Consider the following 16,751-nt stretch of genomic DNA (forward strand, 5'->3'; position numbering starts at 1 on the left):
ACTGGTGGGATCGTGAGCCGCCCTTGCAAGTCGGCCGGTCTCGTGGGCGAATAGTGTGGCCACACTTTCGTCGCACCGTGATATGTGATATGATGATTGTGATTGATGGATTGATGTGAAAAGTGGGGAGATTATTTGACTGGCCAGTCTATGAAACATTTTTGGTGTTCTCGTGATAATTTCTTTACTTGCGTATAAAAACTCGAGATCACTGGTATGGATGACATAACTTGATAAATGTTTTCGGCATGAGCCCATTGAGTACAACAAGTACTCAGCCCTGCATTTTCTTTTAAAAATTTTGCAGGTTGAGCGGGATGTTGCGGTGGATGTTGAGCTGGCTAAAGACCCTAGGATACGTTGTGTCGTCATACATAGGCGTGATCCTTGACTCTCTTGAAACCTTATTTATCCGCTGCTATGTTTTAATTTATGTCTTAAGAGCTTAAGCTTTTCGTTTGGTGTTGGAACATGTATGGTGGTGTTAGGATTTAAACGTGCATCTACGTTGTCTTTTGAAAATGGTATTCTCCGAGATTTAAGTTAAGTGCTTGTTCTACTTTAGTTTTTAGTTATTATATTTCTTAAGTCTAATTTTTCCCATTGTCTTTTTTTAAAAGTATTTTATCTTATGTCTTTTCAAAAAAAAAATGACCTTAAAATCTTTAAACTAAGTTGTTTTCCTTTCTTCAAATTAATTAAGTTGTTCTTTTTAATTTGTAATCCATGCATGTCGGTCACGATCGCCGCGTTTGTGGTACCCCTTGCATGGGCGGTCGTGACAGAGTGGTATCAGAGCTTTGTTCTTTCGCTCTGGTCCGAGAGTCTTCTTTCACTTTAGGTCTAAGTTAGTGAACCCTTATTTGACTAGAAGTGTCACGAAGGCTCAACATCCAAGCATCACGCTCAACCGATGAAAGTGAGGTATGTTTAAATTGTTGAAAGTATGCAAGATAGATGCATGAAATGGATGATGATATGATATGACGTTGACAAGTTTATGCATGTGAATGAATGATATGCATAAGGATGAGTCGTAATGGAATGATTATATGAGCATGATCGGTAAGATAATTTAAGCATGCATTATGTGCGTAAATATGATGTTGTAATAGCATGATTGCGTGGAATACAAGTATGGTTGACATGACAATTAAGACATGTATTGTATGTACCAAATGTGATATCGAGATGGTATGAATACGTTAAGACAACAACAAATTTTCAAACCACGCGACAAACTTAACAACTTTTTCAAACAATAATACAATTTGGTGTTTTAAAAGAAAATTTTCGTCTCCACGTAGATGGTACGAACCAAACGAACCGCGCTTAAGAGCAGTCAGTATAGTGCCAGAATGCGACAAGCGATATACGATTACGACCACTATGAGAGAGAAGAAGGCAAAGCCTTGAGAGAGGTTGTTGCCCGTTTTGAGACCCTATGGCGAGATGTCTGCGGGTACCATGCAACGGCCTATGGGGGCATAAGAAGACTAATTGAGTTGATGCCCGACAATTGGGAGCCTTGGATGGAAACAACAGCCAGTCGGTTCACATGGTACGAACCAAGAAACCAGATGATGGCTGGCGACATGAAAGGTTTTCTAAAGGCCTTAACGTGTGCCTTGATCGACTCACGTTCCGAGCAACCACCATCGACAGAGAAAGAAGAAGATGAGACCTTTTGGGAAGACAAAGATGTGATCGAGGTTAAACCAACGGCAGTAAGAGAAGCCGTACCACAAGAAGGCATGGTCCCGGGTTTCAAAAATGACTACGTGGATGTTAACACGGATGATAGTATGGATGACGAAGAAGATCTCCGTATGATTGATGAGTACCACGTAGAAGAGGAAGAGGACCCGGAAGAGGAAGAAGACTCGGAGGAGGATATTAGCACTAGATAGATGGGTGATGTTGTTTCTTTTCCCTTAAGTTGTTAAGACGTTGGAAGTAGTACCCTTTTTTTTTCGAACGAATGCTTTTGTTTCCCTTTCCACGTTATTTATGGAAGTTCCCTTTTCACGTGCTTTTAAGTACTTGTGTTTTATCGTATCGTACGCGTGCATGAAAGCGATGATGTTTTATTAACGATGTACTCACAACGGTGCTAACCTGTGTTTTAGATCAACATGCCCCCAAGACGTAGACGTGGTCAGAATGTGGGGAACAATGTGGGGGAACAGACGGAAGGAAGTGTCGGGAATCCACCCCCGCCTCCACCACCACCTCTACCCCAACCAAACGAAAGGGAGTACATCAAAGCCTTTCGCAAAGAGAACCCACCCAAGTTGGATGGGTTGGGAGAGCCCCCGAAGGCGGAGGCATGGGTGCGCGACATTGTGCGTATCTTTGAGTTTATGGGATGCACGGACAGAGAACGCCTGGCTTGCGTGACCTATCAGCTGACAGGACCCGCTGACTTTTGGTGGGAAACAAAGAAGAGAACCATGGACCCCGCTCGCCGTGAGGCGCTTACTTGGGAGGATTTTAAGGAAGAGGTTTACAACAAGTATGTCCCGGAAAGTTATCGGCGGGCGAAGGTAGTGGAGTTCCACACGTTGAAGCAAGGAAGTATGACGGTCACAGAGTACGACCGCACCCTATGTGAGATGACGCGTTATGCACCAGAATTGGTGGATACAGACGAGAAGATGGCTGCGAAGTTCCATTCCGGCCTTAGGACAGAGATAAGGGTAGCAGTGGCTAGTCGGAGGGGAATTCCTTATTCCGAGGTGTTGGGCTGTGCCTTAGATGTGGAGGAAGCACTGCCCAAGAATGAGAGGACAACAAACCCTACCCCACCTGCACCCCAAGCGAAGTTTAGAGACAAGAGGAAATGGGAGGGAAACCGAGCTCCTTTTGACAACAAGAGGCGTTTCTCCACTTTTCGGCAACCGCAGAATCATGGGCGCCAAATTATGCCACATCAGAGGGGAAACCCGCAGAGAACACCCTACTGTAATCGGTGCTCCAAGCATCATGTTGGGGAGTGCCGAGTTGGAGGCATTCGGTGTTATGCATGCGGTGGAAACGGGCACATGTCTCGAGAGTGCCCAAACAACAACAAAGGTGGAGTGAAGAATGGGCAGGGACAGAAACCACCACAACAGCCTCAACCAATCCGACAAGTGGCCCCACAGCAAGCAAGGGCTTACGCACTCAAAGGAAACCAAGGGCAGGAACCCCAAGCCAGCAAGGGCAAGGAGAATTTGGCAGGTATGGGAAAGCTCCAACAACTGCCTATTATTGTGCTGTTTGATACGGGTGCTTCGCATTCTTTTATTTCCATGTCATGTGTGAATGCCTTCGAACTCCCTACTGCAATGCTTGAATCGAATTTGAATGTGTCTTCACCGGTTGGAGGATTGATTGACATTGTGAGAACTTGCTCGAACATAGAGTTTGTGTTAGGAGAACTAGAAGTAGTGGCCCAACTTTTGCACGTTATGCCTTTGGAGAATGTAGATATAATCTTGGGAATGGATTGGCATACCGAGAACCACGCAACGATTCACTGTAAAGAGAGACAGATTTCTTTTCAAGCCCCAGGCGAAGAGCCGGCTATCTTATATGGGATCTCCATGAACAGACGAACCTCCATAATCTCTGCTTTGCAAGCAACTACGATGATAAGAAAAGGGCGTCCGGCATATCTGGTGTACTTAAATGGGGAGGAAAGGAAGGAGTTGAAAGTGGAAGACGTGGAAGTAGTGCGAGATTTTCCCAATGTGTTTCCCGAAGCTTTGCCAGGACCGCCACCTGACAGACAGGTGGAGTTCACTATTGATTTGGAACCAGGGTCGGAGCCAGTGTCAAAGGCACCATACCGAATGGCCCCTAAGGAGTTGGCCGAGTTGAAGGTACAGTTACAAGAACTGTTAGACTTGGGTTTTATTCGACCCAGAGTATCACCATGGGGAGCGCCAGTTTTGTTCGTTAAGAAGAAGGATGGAACGATGAGGATGTGCATCGACTATCGTGAGCTTAACAAGATGACCTTGAAGAATAAGTACCCACTGCCAAGAATTGACGACTTGTTTGACCAACTTCGAGGAGCGGGCGTATTCTCGAAAATGGATTTGAGATCAGGGTATCATCAACTAAAGGTCCGACGAGAGGATGTGCCTAAGACTGCTTTTCGCACTCGTTATGGCCATTATGAATTCGTCGTGATGCCATTTGGGCTGACCAACGCCCCAGCCGTTTTCATGGACTTGATGAACCAAGTTTTTCACTAGTATCTTGACAAGTTTGTGTTAGTCTTTATCGACGACGTGTTGGTATACTCGAGGAACGAAGAGGAGCATGGACAGCACCTACGAACAGTGTTGGAAACGTTGCGAAGGGAGAAACTTTATGCCAAGTTTAGTAAGTGTGAGTTTTGGTTGACTCGAGTGAACTTTCTTGGTCATATTGTGGCGGCAAATGGGATTCAAGTAGACCCAGCGAAGGTCGAGGCCGTACAGAATTGGAAATCGCCGAAAACGCCAAGTGAAATCCGCAGTTTCTTGGGATTGGCGGGATGTTGCGGTGGATGTTGAGCTGGCTAAAGACCCTAGGATACGTTGTGTCGTCATACATAGGCGTGATCCTTGACTCTCTTGAAACCTTATTTATCCACTGCTATGTTTTAATTTATGTCTTAAGACCTTAAGCTTTTCGTTTTGGTGTTGGAACATGTATGGTGGTGTTAGGATTTAAACGTGCATCTACGTTGTCTTTTGAAAATGGTATTCTCCGAGATTTAAGTTAAGTGCTTGTTCTACTTTAGTTTTTAGTTATTATATTTCTTAAGTCTAATTTTTCCCATTGTCTTTTTTTAAAAGTATTTTATCTTATGTCTTTTCAAAAAAAATATGACCTTAAAATCTTTAAACTAAGTTGTTTTCCTTTCTTCAAATTAATTAAGTTGTTCTTTTTAATTTGTAATCCATGCATGTCGGTCACGATCGCCGCGTTTGTGGTACCCCTTGCATGGGCGGTCGTGACAAGATGCGACAACGGACAGAGCCAGTGGAGGTGGGATCATCCGAGACCATCTCGGTAATATGGTGGGGGCTTTCCATACGCCGATCGGTGCACACTCCGAGCTAGAGGCCGAGCTCGAAATCATACACCGAGGTATGGCATTTGCCGAGAGGCGAGGCGCATTGATTTGGGTAGAGTCAAGTTCACATCAAGCTAGGGCAGCTATTGAGTCAAGGGATTGGGGACCGGCAGCATGTCGACACACAATGGTACGAATCCAAGGCATTATGAGGGAGGGTAAGTTCATAATCAACTATGTTCATCCGGAAGGCAACAAGGTGGCCGGGTACTTAGCTAAATTGGGAAAGGAATCGCCGCATCATCAAGAGATAAATATAGAGGCCGCTCCTAGGCTACTAACATCCATGGTTCGCCTTGAACGGCTTGGAGTGCCGAACATCCACTGGGAAGAAGACGACAATGGATAGGCAGGAAATTAGACCAAAGTTGTTAGGTTTTGGATAGTCGTTTCATTGTGTACGAGGTATAGATGGGTGTCCGTCACATTGGGTCGTGACATTGATCTATTCCTTACATGTCACTTTTGGGCATGAGTTTGTAAATTGTCGTTCAATGATATATAGGGATGAGGGGCCCACGAACCCTCCACCGTAAAAGTGTTTTTTAAAAATAAAATAAAAAAAATTTATTTCTGAAGGAATCAACTTGTGTAATGAAATAAAATTACATAAACAATTTCGAAAAGAAAAGGTTATGGGAAAGATGGTCGTTGGAGACTTCTGTGAGCAATTGGGCTTACAAACTTTTCCCCATCAAACCTCTGAAAAGAAGAGAAAGGTTTATAAATCTTCCAAAAATCCTTTCAAAAGAAAGAAAAGAAAATCTTTTCATAAGTCATCCTTTAGGGATGAAGAAAAATCCAAAGGAAGAAAACCCCCTGTCTGCTACAAATGTCACAGACCAGGACATTACGCTAATAAGTGTAAAATGAAAAAGAAAATCAATAGTCTATCTATTGACAAAGGATTAAAGAAATCCCTTGAAAAGATTCTTATATCAGAATCTGATGAAGAGCTTTTTTTTTTAATCAAACACCTTCACGGTGGAGGGTTCGTGGGTCCCTCATCCCTATATATCAACAAAAAGCCATTACTTGATTACAAGAGGACCAATCTTTCTAAAGCTAGAGTGACAAAAACAATTTACACCACACCCTATTACAAAAACACCACAAGAGTAAATAGGGGTCAATCCGGGGATGGACCGACACCCACATACTCTACGGCGTCCGGTATAAAGCAAGATCGGTGACCACTTTCCGTGCCTCGTGCTACTCTCGTTCATCATCTCTCACCCGAAGATTGGGGACTCCCATTTCGTCCATCCGGATGATGGCTCTAATCCTTCTTGGAACATTTTGTGGGGACATTTGTTGAAAATTATCTTGTTCCACTCCCATTTTGGCGAGCATATCAGCCGCTTTGTTGCCCTCCCTATGAATGAAGGTGGCCCGGAAAATATGTCCACGTTTGAAGCCATGCAAAAGGGCCATGACGCGGCGAACTTGTGCCGGGCCCCAAGTCGTGCCATTGAGCAACTTAATAGCTTGTTTCGCATCTGATTCAATCCATATGGGTAAGTTGAACGCCTTCACTACCTCCAACCCATAGTGTATAGCCATGAGCTCGGCCTCAAGAGCCGATTGAACGACGAGGGGGGTTGCAAATGCTGCAAGTAATTTCCCATTGTGATCCCGAACAAGACCCCCTCCGCCACCCTTGTTTGTTGCCTCAAAGAACGCCCCATCCGTGTTAAGCTTGATCCATGTGCGTTCCGGGGGTGCCACTTAACCGGCATAACTAACGGTCTCGGCCCCCTTGTCTCGGGGTGATTCGGAGGGCTCATTCCGAGTTTCACTCCCTTCCAATGCTTCGGCTTGATGTGACCATTGGTCATGTTGTTGTGGATGAACATGTGAACCTACCAAACAACGTTGTACGGTTTGAACTGAATTTGCTCATGTCGACTCCTGTTCCTCTCCGCCCAAAGGAACCACAGAATGAGGTATGGAATGACTCGACTAAGGTGTCTCCTATCATGCTGTTGGGTCCTAGCGGACCACACTTGCAACCTGTCCGGGATGGTGTCGTTCACCCTAAGAGATGGGGCCGAGCCTTCGAACCAACCGTCGAACTCCCTCCAGACACATGCTGCTCCCCACCCTCGGATGAAGAGATGTTGAAGGGACTCGGTGTTAGGCCTCCGTGGGCAACATTGGCACTTCGACGCAAGCTCAATCTTCCTCCATTGGAGCTTGGAGTCAACCGGTATCCTGTTTGACAATAATCGCCAATTGAAGATTGCAATAGATTTTGTTAGGCCAGCCCTCCAAATGTTGTCGAGACCTTGGATTCTCGGCCTTTGCGTACGGATAGTCCCCAGGTCGTAGTGAGCGAGAACTCCCCGAGCAGAGAAAGCTTCCATCGAGGGACGTCCGGTTCTCCCGCGACGATTGGGGTATGGAGGATTTGTGTGATAACCTCTTGTGGCATTCCAGCCTGGTTGTGAAGTTGACGTAACTTAGCCTCATCCCAAGTTCCACCCCCAATGTAGTCCGAGACCTTGGCCGATGAGGCTCCCCTATCGTCAAGGCAGATCTCGCGAAGAGGAGATTCACCAAGCCAAATGTCATCCCAAAAGTAGGCATCGCCCTGACCGATCACCCATCTAATGTGCGGATTTGCTTGATTTCACACTTTCATTAGCCGCTTCCATGTCGGGCTACTTCTCCCCGAAGGGGAGGTCGCAAGGAGGGAGTTTTTATGACAATACTTGGCCTTCATGTATCTAGCCCAAAGTGAATTTTGCTCCCGGAACCTCCACCAAAGTTTGATACTGAAAGCCCGGAGGACTTCTTTGGTCTTACGAATGCCGAGACCCCCTTCAGGGGTGGGGAGGTAGATCTGATCCCACCCAATCCAATGTGTCTTTTTTCTCTCTGTTGACGATCCCCAAAAGAATCGGGCCATCTGCTGATCCAATTGCTAAGGGCCCCGGATGTTGGTTCAATGGCCTGGAAAATATGCAGCGGCACCGCTTCAAGTGTGCTTTGGAGAAGTGTAAGCCTACCTCCAAAGGAGAGGTGTCGATGAGCCCACCCCGAGATTCATGCAACAATCTTTTCCCGAAGGAACATAAACATATCTGTACGTTTGACACCACGATAAATAGGAACTCCAAGGTACAAAAATGGGAAAGTACCTCGTGCGAAGCCTCCTTCATTTTGTATAATGTTGGCGCACCCTTCATGATGTTTGGAAATGTAGAAGTTGCTTTTTTCCAAGTTAATCTGCTGCCCGGAAACCCCGGCATATGTCTCCAAGCAAGTCCGCAGCCGCCTAAGAGGTCCCTCCGCTGCTTGTGTGAATATCACAATGTCATCGGCGTAGGCAAGGTGGCTTATTTCCATGCAGTGGCGAGTAGCTCTAAAAGTCATCTCTTTCTTTCCCAAAATGAGCTTGTCTAATTTTCTCGAGAGGTACTCAGCTGCAATTACGAAAAGTGTCAGAGATATTGGATCTCCCTGTCTGAGGCCGCGGGTGGACTTAAAGAACCCGGAGGGGGCGCCATTGACCAGCACCGAGAACCAACACGAGCCCACACATCTCTCAATCAAAGAGACCCACGTGGCCGGGAAACCCATCCGGTGTAGCACTTTCAAAAGGAAGGGCCATTGTACTCGGTCGTAGGCCTTAGCCATATCAATTTTTACCGCGACATTAGGGGCCGGCGCACATCTCGAGAGCTCATGGAACATCTCCTGTGCCAAAAGGACATTATCATTGAGGAGCCGTCCCTTCACAAATCCACTCTGGTTTGGTGAGATAACCATAGGGATGAGCGAAGTCATTCTCTTCGACATTATCTTTGTGATAATCTTGTTGACGACGTTGCACAGGCTAATGGGGCGGTAGTCGCTCCACGACTCCGGCACAAGCTTTTTTGGGATGAGGACAATGTTTGTGGCCGTGACGCTACGTGGGTGGTAGGCACCCCCGAAGAATTGGCCAATAGCCGCCACCACGTCCGGCCCAACCGTCGCCCAACAAGCCTGGTAGAACAAGGCCGTGAAACCATCCGGCCTTGGGGCACTATCCCCGGAGAAGTCAAAAACAGCCTTTTTAACTTCCTCTGCGGATGGGGGGTCGGGAAGAGCAGCCACTTCATCCAAGGGTGGGAGTTGATGGATCAAATCAAGGTCTGGCTCGGACAAAGTGAGAGGCCCCGGGGCCAGGAGATCTTGGAAGAACTCCACCGCCGAACTTCTAATCTCCATTTCGTCCGAGATCTCCCGACCGCCCACATTGATCTTGTGGATGCGCATGCAGATCCTTTTTTGTTTGACCCAACTTCGGTAGAATTTAGTATTCTTGTCGCCCTCCCCTAGCCATCTTAGGGTAGCCTTTTGTCGCCAGAAGACCTCCTCCATTTTAAGGAGTCGAATGTACTCGGCAATGCATCTATTGATCTCTGTCCTGTTCTCCGGGGTTGACCTTTCTTCGAAATCGCTTTGGGCCAGTGCGATTTTCACCTCCATATCCCTGAGGTTGTTATGGATGTTCCCAAAGGTCTCCTTGTTCCACACCTTTAGGATTCTCTTTAGTCGAGCAAGTTTGATTTGGAAATTGAGGGGGCCTTCGGACTCCGTCGGTTGGCTCCAATCTCCCCGAACAAGGTCCTCAAATCCCTCGTGCCTAACCCACTTGTTTTGGAACCTGAATGGCCTACCCCCGCTGTTGTTGCTTGTCACTTTGCATCTTACCAACACAGGCCCGTGGTCCGAGGCAATCCGGGGCAGGTTCGTCACCCGAGCAGATTCCAAGGTTTGTGCCCATCGTTCGTTCACAAGGATTCTATCCAATCTTTCAAAAAGGCCATTCTTGGCCCACGTGAACTCCGACCCATCAAATCTAGGGTCTAGTATCCTGCAGTCCTCAATGGCCTCCGCAAAGTCCACCATTTTAGCTTGGCGGTTTGTGTCACTCCCTACTCTGTTTCGCGGATGGAGAATGGTATTGAAGTCCCCTACAATCATCCAGGGTGTACCCTCCAAAAGTGTAGAGCACTCCCTCAATTCATTCCATAAATGAAGTCGTTCGGTACTCGTGCATTTTGCGTAAACCGCCGAGACACACAAGTGGCTAGCAAGGCGAGGAGATCCAAAGCGGCCGGATAGGGCCTGATCCGTGTCTCTCTCGGCCACGAAGCTGGCCCTTTCCTCAACAAACACCCAGATCTTCCCATTTCTATTCGAGCCTTGGAAAGCCAGCCCAAAGCCTTTGAGAACTTCTCCGGGTTAGTGCTTGTGAGCTGCTCCATTATTGCAAGAAAGTGAATATTAGGAGTCTTAATTAATCTTTTAAGAACATTTTGGGTAGGCGCGTTAGCAACTCCCCTAACGTTCCAAAACATAAAGTTGACAGACATGATTAATGGGGAAGTATCTTACCCGGTGACCGTGAGAGGTCCCCCTGAAATTCCACCATTCGTAGTCGGTCTTCTCCTAGGCATTCCTCCTCATGCATGAGCATGGGATCTTCCCCATCGGCTAAAGGGATGGTTCGGGGAATCCCCTCTTTTCTCCCTCCCCCTCCAGTTCATCATCATCTTCTAAGAAGTCTTCATTCTCCATGAGAGAATAGTATTGATTGGAGCTTAGGACGTTTCGGGCTGCTTGAGACCCTCGGCCCCTTGCCGCTCCCCGTGCGTCCCCTCTCCAACAAGTGAACGCTCCTCGTCGTGAGGGCGTGTACCCGTTCGTGGCTCCATGGAATTCACCACCACGATGGGTAGAGCTAGCAAGCACTCTGACGGTTTTAACGAAGGTTTCTCGGCCATAGGAACTCTCACCACCTTCATGGACGCGTACAACCGGAGCCAGGTCAAAGTTTCCATGCACTTTGCCCATGATGTCCGGACCCGACCACTCCCTCGGCTCGGAGCCATTAGCCGATGATCCGGCCTTTGGCTGCCCCTTCGACCCTTTGTTTTTCTTTTGATGTTTCCACTCGTTAGTGCTAGCCATTTCCTTTGGTTGTTCCGTTTTGTCCCTTCCCCTTTGACTCTCATGGTGTGGCTGTCTCGGTGTTACATTATTGAGGAGGCCTTCGGACTCCGTCGGTTGGCTCCAATCTCCCTGAACAAGGTCCTCAAATCCCTCGTGCCTAACCCACTTGTTTTGGAACCTGAATGGCCTACCCCCGCTGTTGTTGCTTGTCACTTTGCATCTTACCAACACAGGCCCGTGGTCCGAGGCAATCCGGGGCAGGTTCGTCACCCGAGTAGATTCCAAGGTTTGTGCCCATCGTTCATTCACAAGGATTCTATCCAATCTTTCAAAAAGGCCATTCTTGGCCCACGTGAACTCCGACCCATCAAATCCCGGGTCTAGTATCCTGCAGTCCTCAATGGCCTCCGCAAAGTCCACCATTTCAGCTTGGCGGTATGTGTCACTCCCTACTCTGTCTCGCGGATAGAGAATGGTATTGAAGTCCCCTCCAATCATCCAGGGTGTACCCTCCAAAAGTATAGAGCACTCCCTCAATTCATCCCATAAATGAAGTCGTTCGGCCCTCGTGCATTTTGCGTAAATCACCGAGACACACAAGTGGCTAGCAAGGCGAGGAGATCCAAAGCGGCCGGATAGGGCCTGATCCGTATCTCTGTCGGCCGCGAAGCTGGCCCCTTCCTCAACAAACACCCAGATCTTCTCATTTCTATTCGAGCCATGGAAAGCCAGCCCCAAAGCCTTTGAAAACTTCTCCGGGTTAGGGCTTGTGTGCTGCTCCATTATTGCAAGAAAGTGAATATTATGAGTCTTAATTAATCTTTTAAGAACATTTTGGGTAGGCGCGTTAGCAACTCCCCTAACGTTCCAAAACATAAAGTTGACAGACATGATTAATGGGGAAGTATCTTACCCGGTGACCGTGAGAGGTCCCCCTAAAATTCCACCATTCGTAGTCGGTCCTCTCCTAGGCATTCCTCCTCATGCATGAGCATGGGATCTTCCCCATCGGCTAAAGGGATGGTTCGGGGAATCCCCTCTTTATCTCCCTCCCCCTCCAGTTCATCATCATCTTCTAAGAAGTCTTCATTCTCCATGAGAGAATAGTATTGATTGGAGCTTAGGACGTTTCGGGCTGCTTGAGACCCTCGGCCCCTTGCCGCTCCCCGTGCGCCCCCTCTCCAACAAGTGAACGCTCCTCGTCGTGAGGGCGTGTACCCGTTCGTGGCTCCATGGAATTCACCACCACGATGGGTAGAGCTAGCAAGCACTCCGATGGTTTTAACGAAGGTTTCTCGGCCATAGGAACTCTCACCACCTTCATGGACGCGTACAACCGGGGCCAGGTCAAAGTTTCCATGCACTTCGCCCATGATGTCCGGACCCGACCACTCCCTCGGCTCGGAGCCATTAGCCGAGGATCCGGCCTTTGGCTACCCCTTCGACCCTTTGTTTTTCTTTTGATGTTTCCACTCGTTAGTGCTAGCCATTTCCTTTGGTTGTTCTGTTTTGTCCCTTCCCCTTTGACTCTCATGGTGTGGCTGTCTCGGTGTTACATTATTGAGGAGGCCTTTGGACTCCGTCGGTTGGCTCCAATCTCCCCGAACAAGGTCCTCAAATCCCTCGTGCCTAACCCACTTGTTTTGGAACCTGAATGGCCTACCCCCGCTGTTGTTGCTTGTCACTTTGCATCTTACCAACACAGGCCCGTTGTCCGAGGCAATCCGGGGCAGGTTCGTCACCCGAGTAGATTCCAAGGTTTGTGCCCATCGTTCGTTCACAAGGATTCTATCCAATCTTTCAAAAAGGCCATTCTTGGCCCACGTGAACTCTGACCCATCAAATCCCGGGTCTAGTATCCTGCAGTCCTCAATGGCCTCCGCAAAGTCCACCAATTCAGCTTGGCGGTATGTGTCACTCCCTACTCTGTCTCGCGGATAGAGAATGGTATTGAAGTCCCCTCCAATCATCCACGGTGTACCCTCCAAAAGTATAGAGCACTCCCTCAATTCATCCCATAAATGAAGTCGTTCGGTCCTCGTGCATTTTGCGTAAATCACCGAGACACACAAGTGGCTAGCAAGGCAAGGAGATCCAAAGCGGCCGGATAGGGCCTGATCCGTATCTCTCTCGGCCGCGAAGCTGGCCCCTTCCTCAACAAACACCCAGATCTTCCCATTTCTATTCGAGCCTTGGAAAGCCAGCCCCAAAGCCTTTGAGAACTTCTCCGGGTTAGGGCTTGTGTGCTGCTCCATTATTGCAAGAAAGTGAATATTATGAGTCTTAATTAATCTTTTAAGAACATTTTGGGTAGGCGCGTTAGCAACTTCCCTAACGTTCCAAAACATAAAGTTGACAGACATGATTAATGGGGAAGTATCTTACCCGGTGACCGTGAGAGGTCCCCCTGAAATTCCACCATTCGTAGTCGCTCCTCTCCTAGGCATTCCTCCTCATGCATGAGCATGGGATCTTCCCCATCGGCTAAAGGGATGGTTCGGGGAATCCCCTCTTTATCTCCCTCCCCCTCCAGTTCATCATCATCCTCTAAGAAGTCTTCATTCTCCATGAGAGAATAGTATTGATTGGAGCTTAGGACGTTTCGGGCTGCTTGAGACCCTCGGCCCTTTGCCGCTCCCCGTGCGCCCCCTCTCCAACAAGTGAACGCTCCTCGTCGTGAGGGCGTGTACCCGTTCGTGGCTCCATGGAATTCACCACCACGATGGGTAGAGCTAGCAAGCACTCCGATGGTTTTAACGAAGGTTTCTCGGCCATAGGAACTCTCACCACCTTCATGGACGCGTACAACCGGGGCCAGGTCAAAGTTTCCATGCACTTCGCCCATGATGTCCGGACCCGACCACTCCCTCGGCTCGGAGCCATTAGCCGATGATCCGGCCTTTGGCTGCCCCTTCGACCCTTTGTTTTTCTTTTGATGTTTCCACTCGTTAGTGCTAGCCATTTCCTTTGGTTGTTCCGTTTTGTCCCTTCCCCTTTGACTCTCATGGTGTGGCTGTCTCGGTGTTACATTATTGAGGAGGCCTTTGGACTCCGTCGGTTGGCTCCAATCTCCCCGAACAAGGTCCTCAAATCCCTCGTGCCTAACCCACTTGTTTTGGAACCTGAGTGGCCTACCCCCGCTGTTGTTGCTTGTCACTTTGCATCTTACCAACACAGGCCCGTTGTCCGAGGCAATCCGGGGCAGGTTCGTCACCCGAGTAGATTCCAAGGTTTGTGCCCATCGTTCGTTCACAAGGATTCTATCCAATCTTTCAAAAAGGCCATTCTTGGCCCACGTGAACTCTGACCCATCAAATCCCGGGTCTAGTATCCTGCAGTCCTCAATGGCCTCCGCAAAGTCCACCAATTCAGCTTGGCGATATGTGTCACTCCCTACTCTGTCTCGCGGATAGAGAATGGTATTGAAGTCCCCTCCAATCATCCACGGTGTACCCTCCAAAAGTATAGAGCACTCCCTCAATTCATCCATAAATGAAGTCGTTCGGTCCTCGTGCATTTTGCGTAAATCACCGAGACACACAAGTGGCTAGCAAGGCAAGGAGATCCAAAGCGGCCGGATAGGGCCTGATCCGTATCTCTCTCGGCCGCGAAGCTGGCCCCTTCCTCAACAAACACCCAGATCTTCCCATTTCTATTCGAGCCTTGGAAAGCCAGCCCCAAAGCCTTTGAGAACTTCTCCGGGTTAGGGCTTGTGTGCTGCTCCATTATTGCAAGGAAAGTGAATTTATGAGTCTTAAATTAATCTGTAAGAACAGTTTTGGTAGGCCGCGTTAGCACTTCGCCGTAACGTTCCAAAAACATTAAAGTTGACAGACATGTTTAAGGGGAAGTATCTTACCGGTGACCGTGAGAGGCCCCTTGAAATTCCACAAGATTGTTAACATTCAGGAATCTGGTAACTTCAAACTAGTTCATCTTGCACATGGCTCTGTTTACCGAGCTAAGGTTAGAGAAATAGATTCAGTTAATCTACAAATTTTTAAATAACAAATTATATGTTGTCGTAACACAAAAATCAAAATTAGGCATTGCTGGGATGTGATGGAGTGAATTCAATGGTGGCAAAATGGATGGGGCTCAAGAGTCCAATCAGCGCTGGGCGAGCAGCCATCAGAGGCTACGTGGTGTATCCAGAAGGCCATGGCTTCGAGCCGAAGCTCTATGCCTACTTTGGTGGAGGCGTGCGCCTTGGTTTTGCACCTTGTGATGACAAGGGCGTATACTGGTTCTGCACTTTCACTCCATCACTATTCAAATGTGAGTCACTGATTTCCTCTAATTTGTGTCTCTTCATAAACTCATGGTTTGGTTTTGGCACAGATGATGAGAGCGAGCGTGATCCGTGAAAATGAAGCAGTTTGTGATGAGTAAAATCAGCACTGCACACAACCATGTGTTGGATGTAGTAGAGAGGACGGAGCTAGATAGCGTCTCATTGGCGCATCTAAAGTTTAGATCGCCATGGGACATTTTGTTTGGAAACATTGTGAAGAAGGGTGTGTGTGTGCTCGGGGATGCCTTGCATCCGATGACTCCGGACTTAGGTCAAGGAGCATGTTCTGCTATAGAGGATTCCGTGGTTCTTGCAAGGTGTCTGGGCGAAGCTCTATCTGAAGTGGGTGACGAGGAGGACTACGTGAAAATGGAGAAAGGGTTGGACTGGTTCGGGAGAGAGAGGAGATGGAGAAGCTTTAGTCTTGTCAGTACAGCATATGTTGTTGGTATCTTGCAAGAGACTGATAACAGATTTGTGTCCTTTTTCAGGAAGATGTTTTTGTCCAAGTTTACTGTTGAGCCTTTTGTTAGAATGGCTGATTTTGATTGTGGAAACTTACATCTTACTTCTACTTAGATTTTCGCCCATATTGCCATTTTTTCTTTGGCTGTGTGCATTGGACATTATAATTAATTAAATAAAGTGAACATCTATGCCAACGCGTTTGATATAGATGTCTTATTTATGTTTCACGTTACCTTTACAAACATTTGTAATTTGTAATTCGCATGCTACAAACAAACTTGATTTGAATTATTTATGGTCTCATAATTAAAATTTTAAGTTACATTATTAAAATTTTAAAAACAACTTTCAAAATAAATTAAAAAAGTTATAAATCACTAAAATCCTTATCCACTCTTGGGTCATGTCATCATTTATTTGGACCATTGTAGAATTAATGTTGAACTCATGTCCATCATCAAATTATGAATATGACTAGTCGAGGTTCCTTTGAAATTAATTGATTCATGTATTTAAGATTAGTCAAATATATTAATTAATTCAAAAAATTTTGAGCTCAGTAGAGTTTTGGTGATATTTACAATACTATATAATTTAAATTAAGACTTAATTATAAAACTAGTATCCACAAAATGAGATTTGCACATTTTTAGTACATCTCCATCCGTGCTCTTGCCAAAGAGTACGGATGTGGGTCTGGACCCACTTTTATTACTTTTTCACTCCCTACTCTTAGGCAAGAGCACAACACTCACATCCATGCTCTTCCGCAAGGACATGCTCAGAGCATCAGCAATGGAGGCGTCAAAACCGCGACGCCGGTTCTGACGCCGAACCATTGCGACCGGCGTCGGCGAAATCGGCGTCAATTTCGGCGCACCCATGTCGATTCGTGTGGTGACGCCGATTCTAACGCCGATCCTCTCG

General features: G+C 47.3%; 1 protein-coding gene and 1 pseudogene across 1 annotated transcript; both read left to right on the top strand.

Annotated features, from left to right (window-relative positions):
* Positions 1 to 2,135: 2,135 nt before the first annotated feature.
* LOC121754529 lies at positions 2,136 to 5,624 on the top strand. Its single transcript, XM_042149869.1, has 2 exons — positions 2,136 to 2,738; positions 5,619 to 5,624. The coding sequence occupies exons 1-2, from the start codon at positions 2,136 to 2,138 to the stop codon at positions 5,622 to 5,624; spliced, it is 609 nt and encodes a 202-aa protein (XP_042005803.1).
* Positions 5,625 to 14,554: 8,930 nt separating this feature from the next.
* LOC121754530 lies at positions 14,555 to 16,044 on the top strand (annotated as a pseudogene).
* Positions 16,045 to 16,751: the final 707 nt, after the last annotated feature.

This window comes from Salvia splendens, chromosome 11 (assembly GCF_004379255.2).
Source record: "Salvia splendens isolate huo1 chromosome 11, SspV2, whole genome shotgun sequence".
Classification (NCBI taxonomy): Eukaryota; Viridiplantae; Streptophyta; class Magnoliopsida; order Lamiales; family Lamiaceae; genus Salvia; species Salvia splendens.

Bases quoted from the DNA above. Each gene is read 5' to 3' on its own strand.
- LOC121754529 (XM_042149869.1), top strand. From the start codon at position 2,136: ATGCCCCCAAGACGTAGACGTGGTCAGAATGTGGGGAACAATGTGGGG.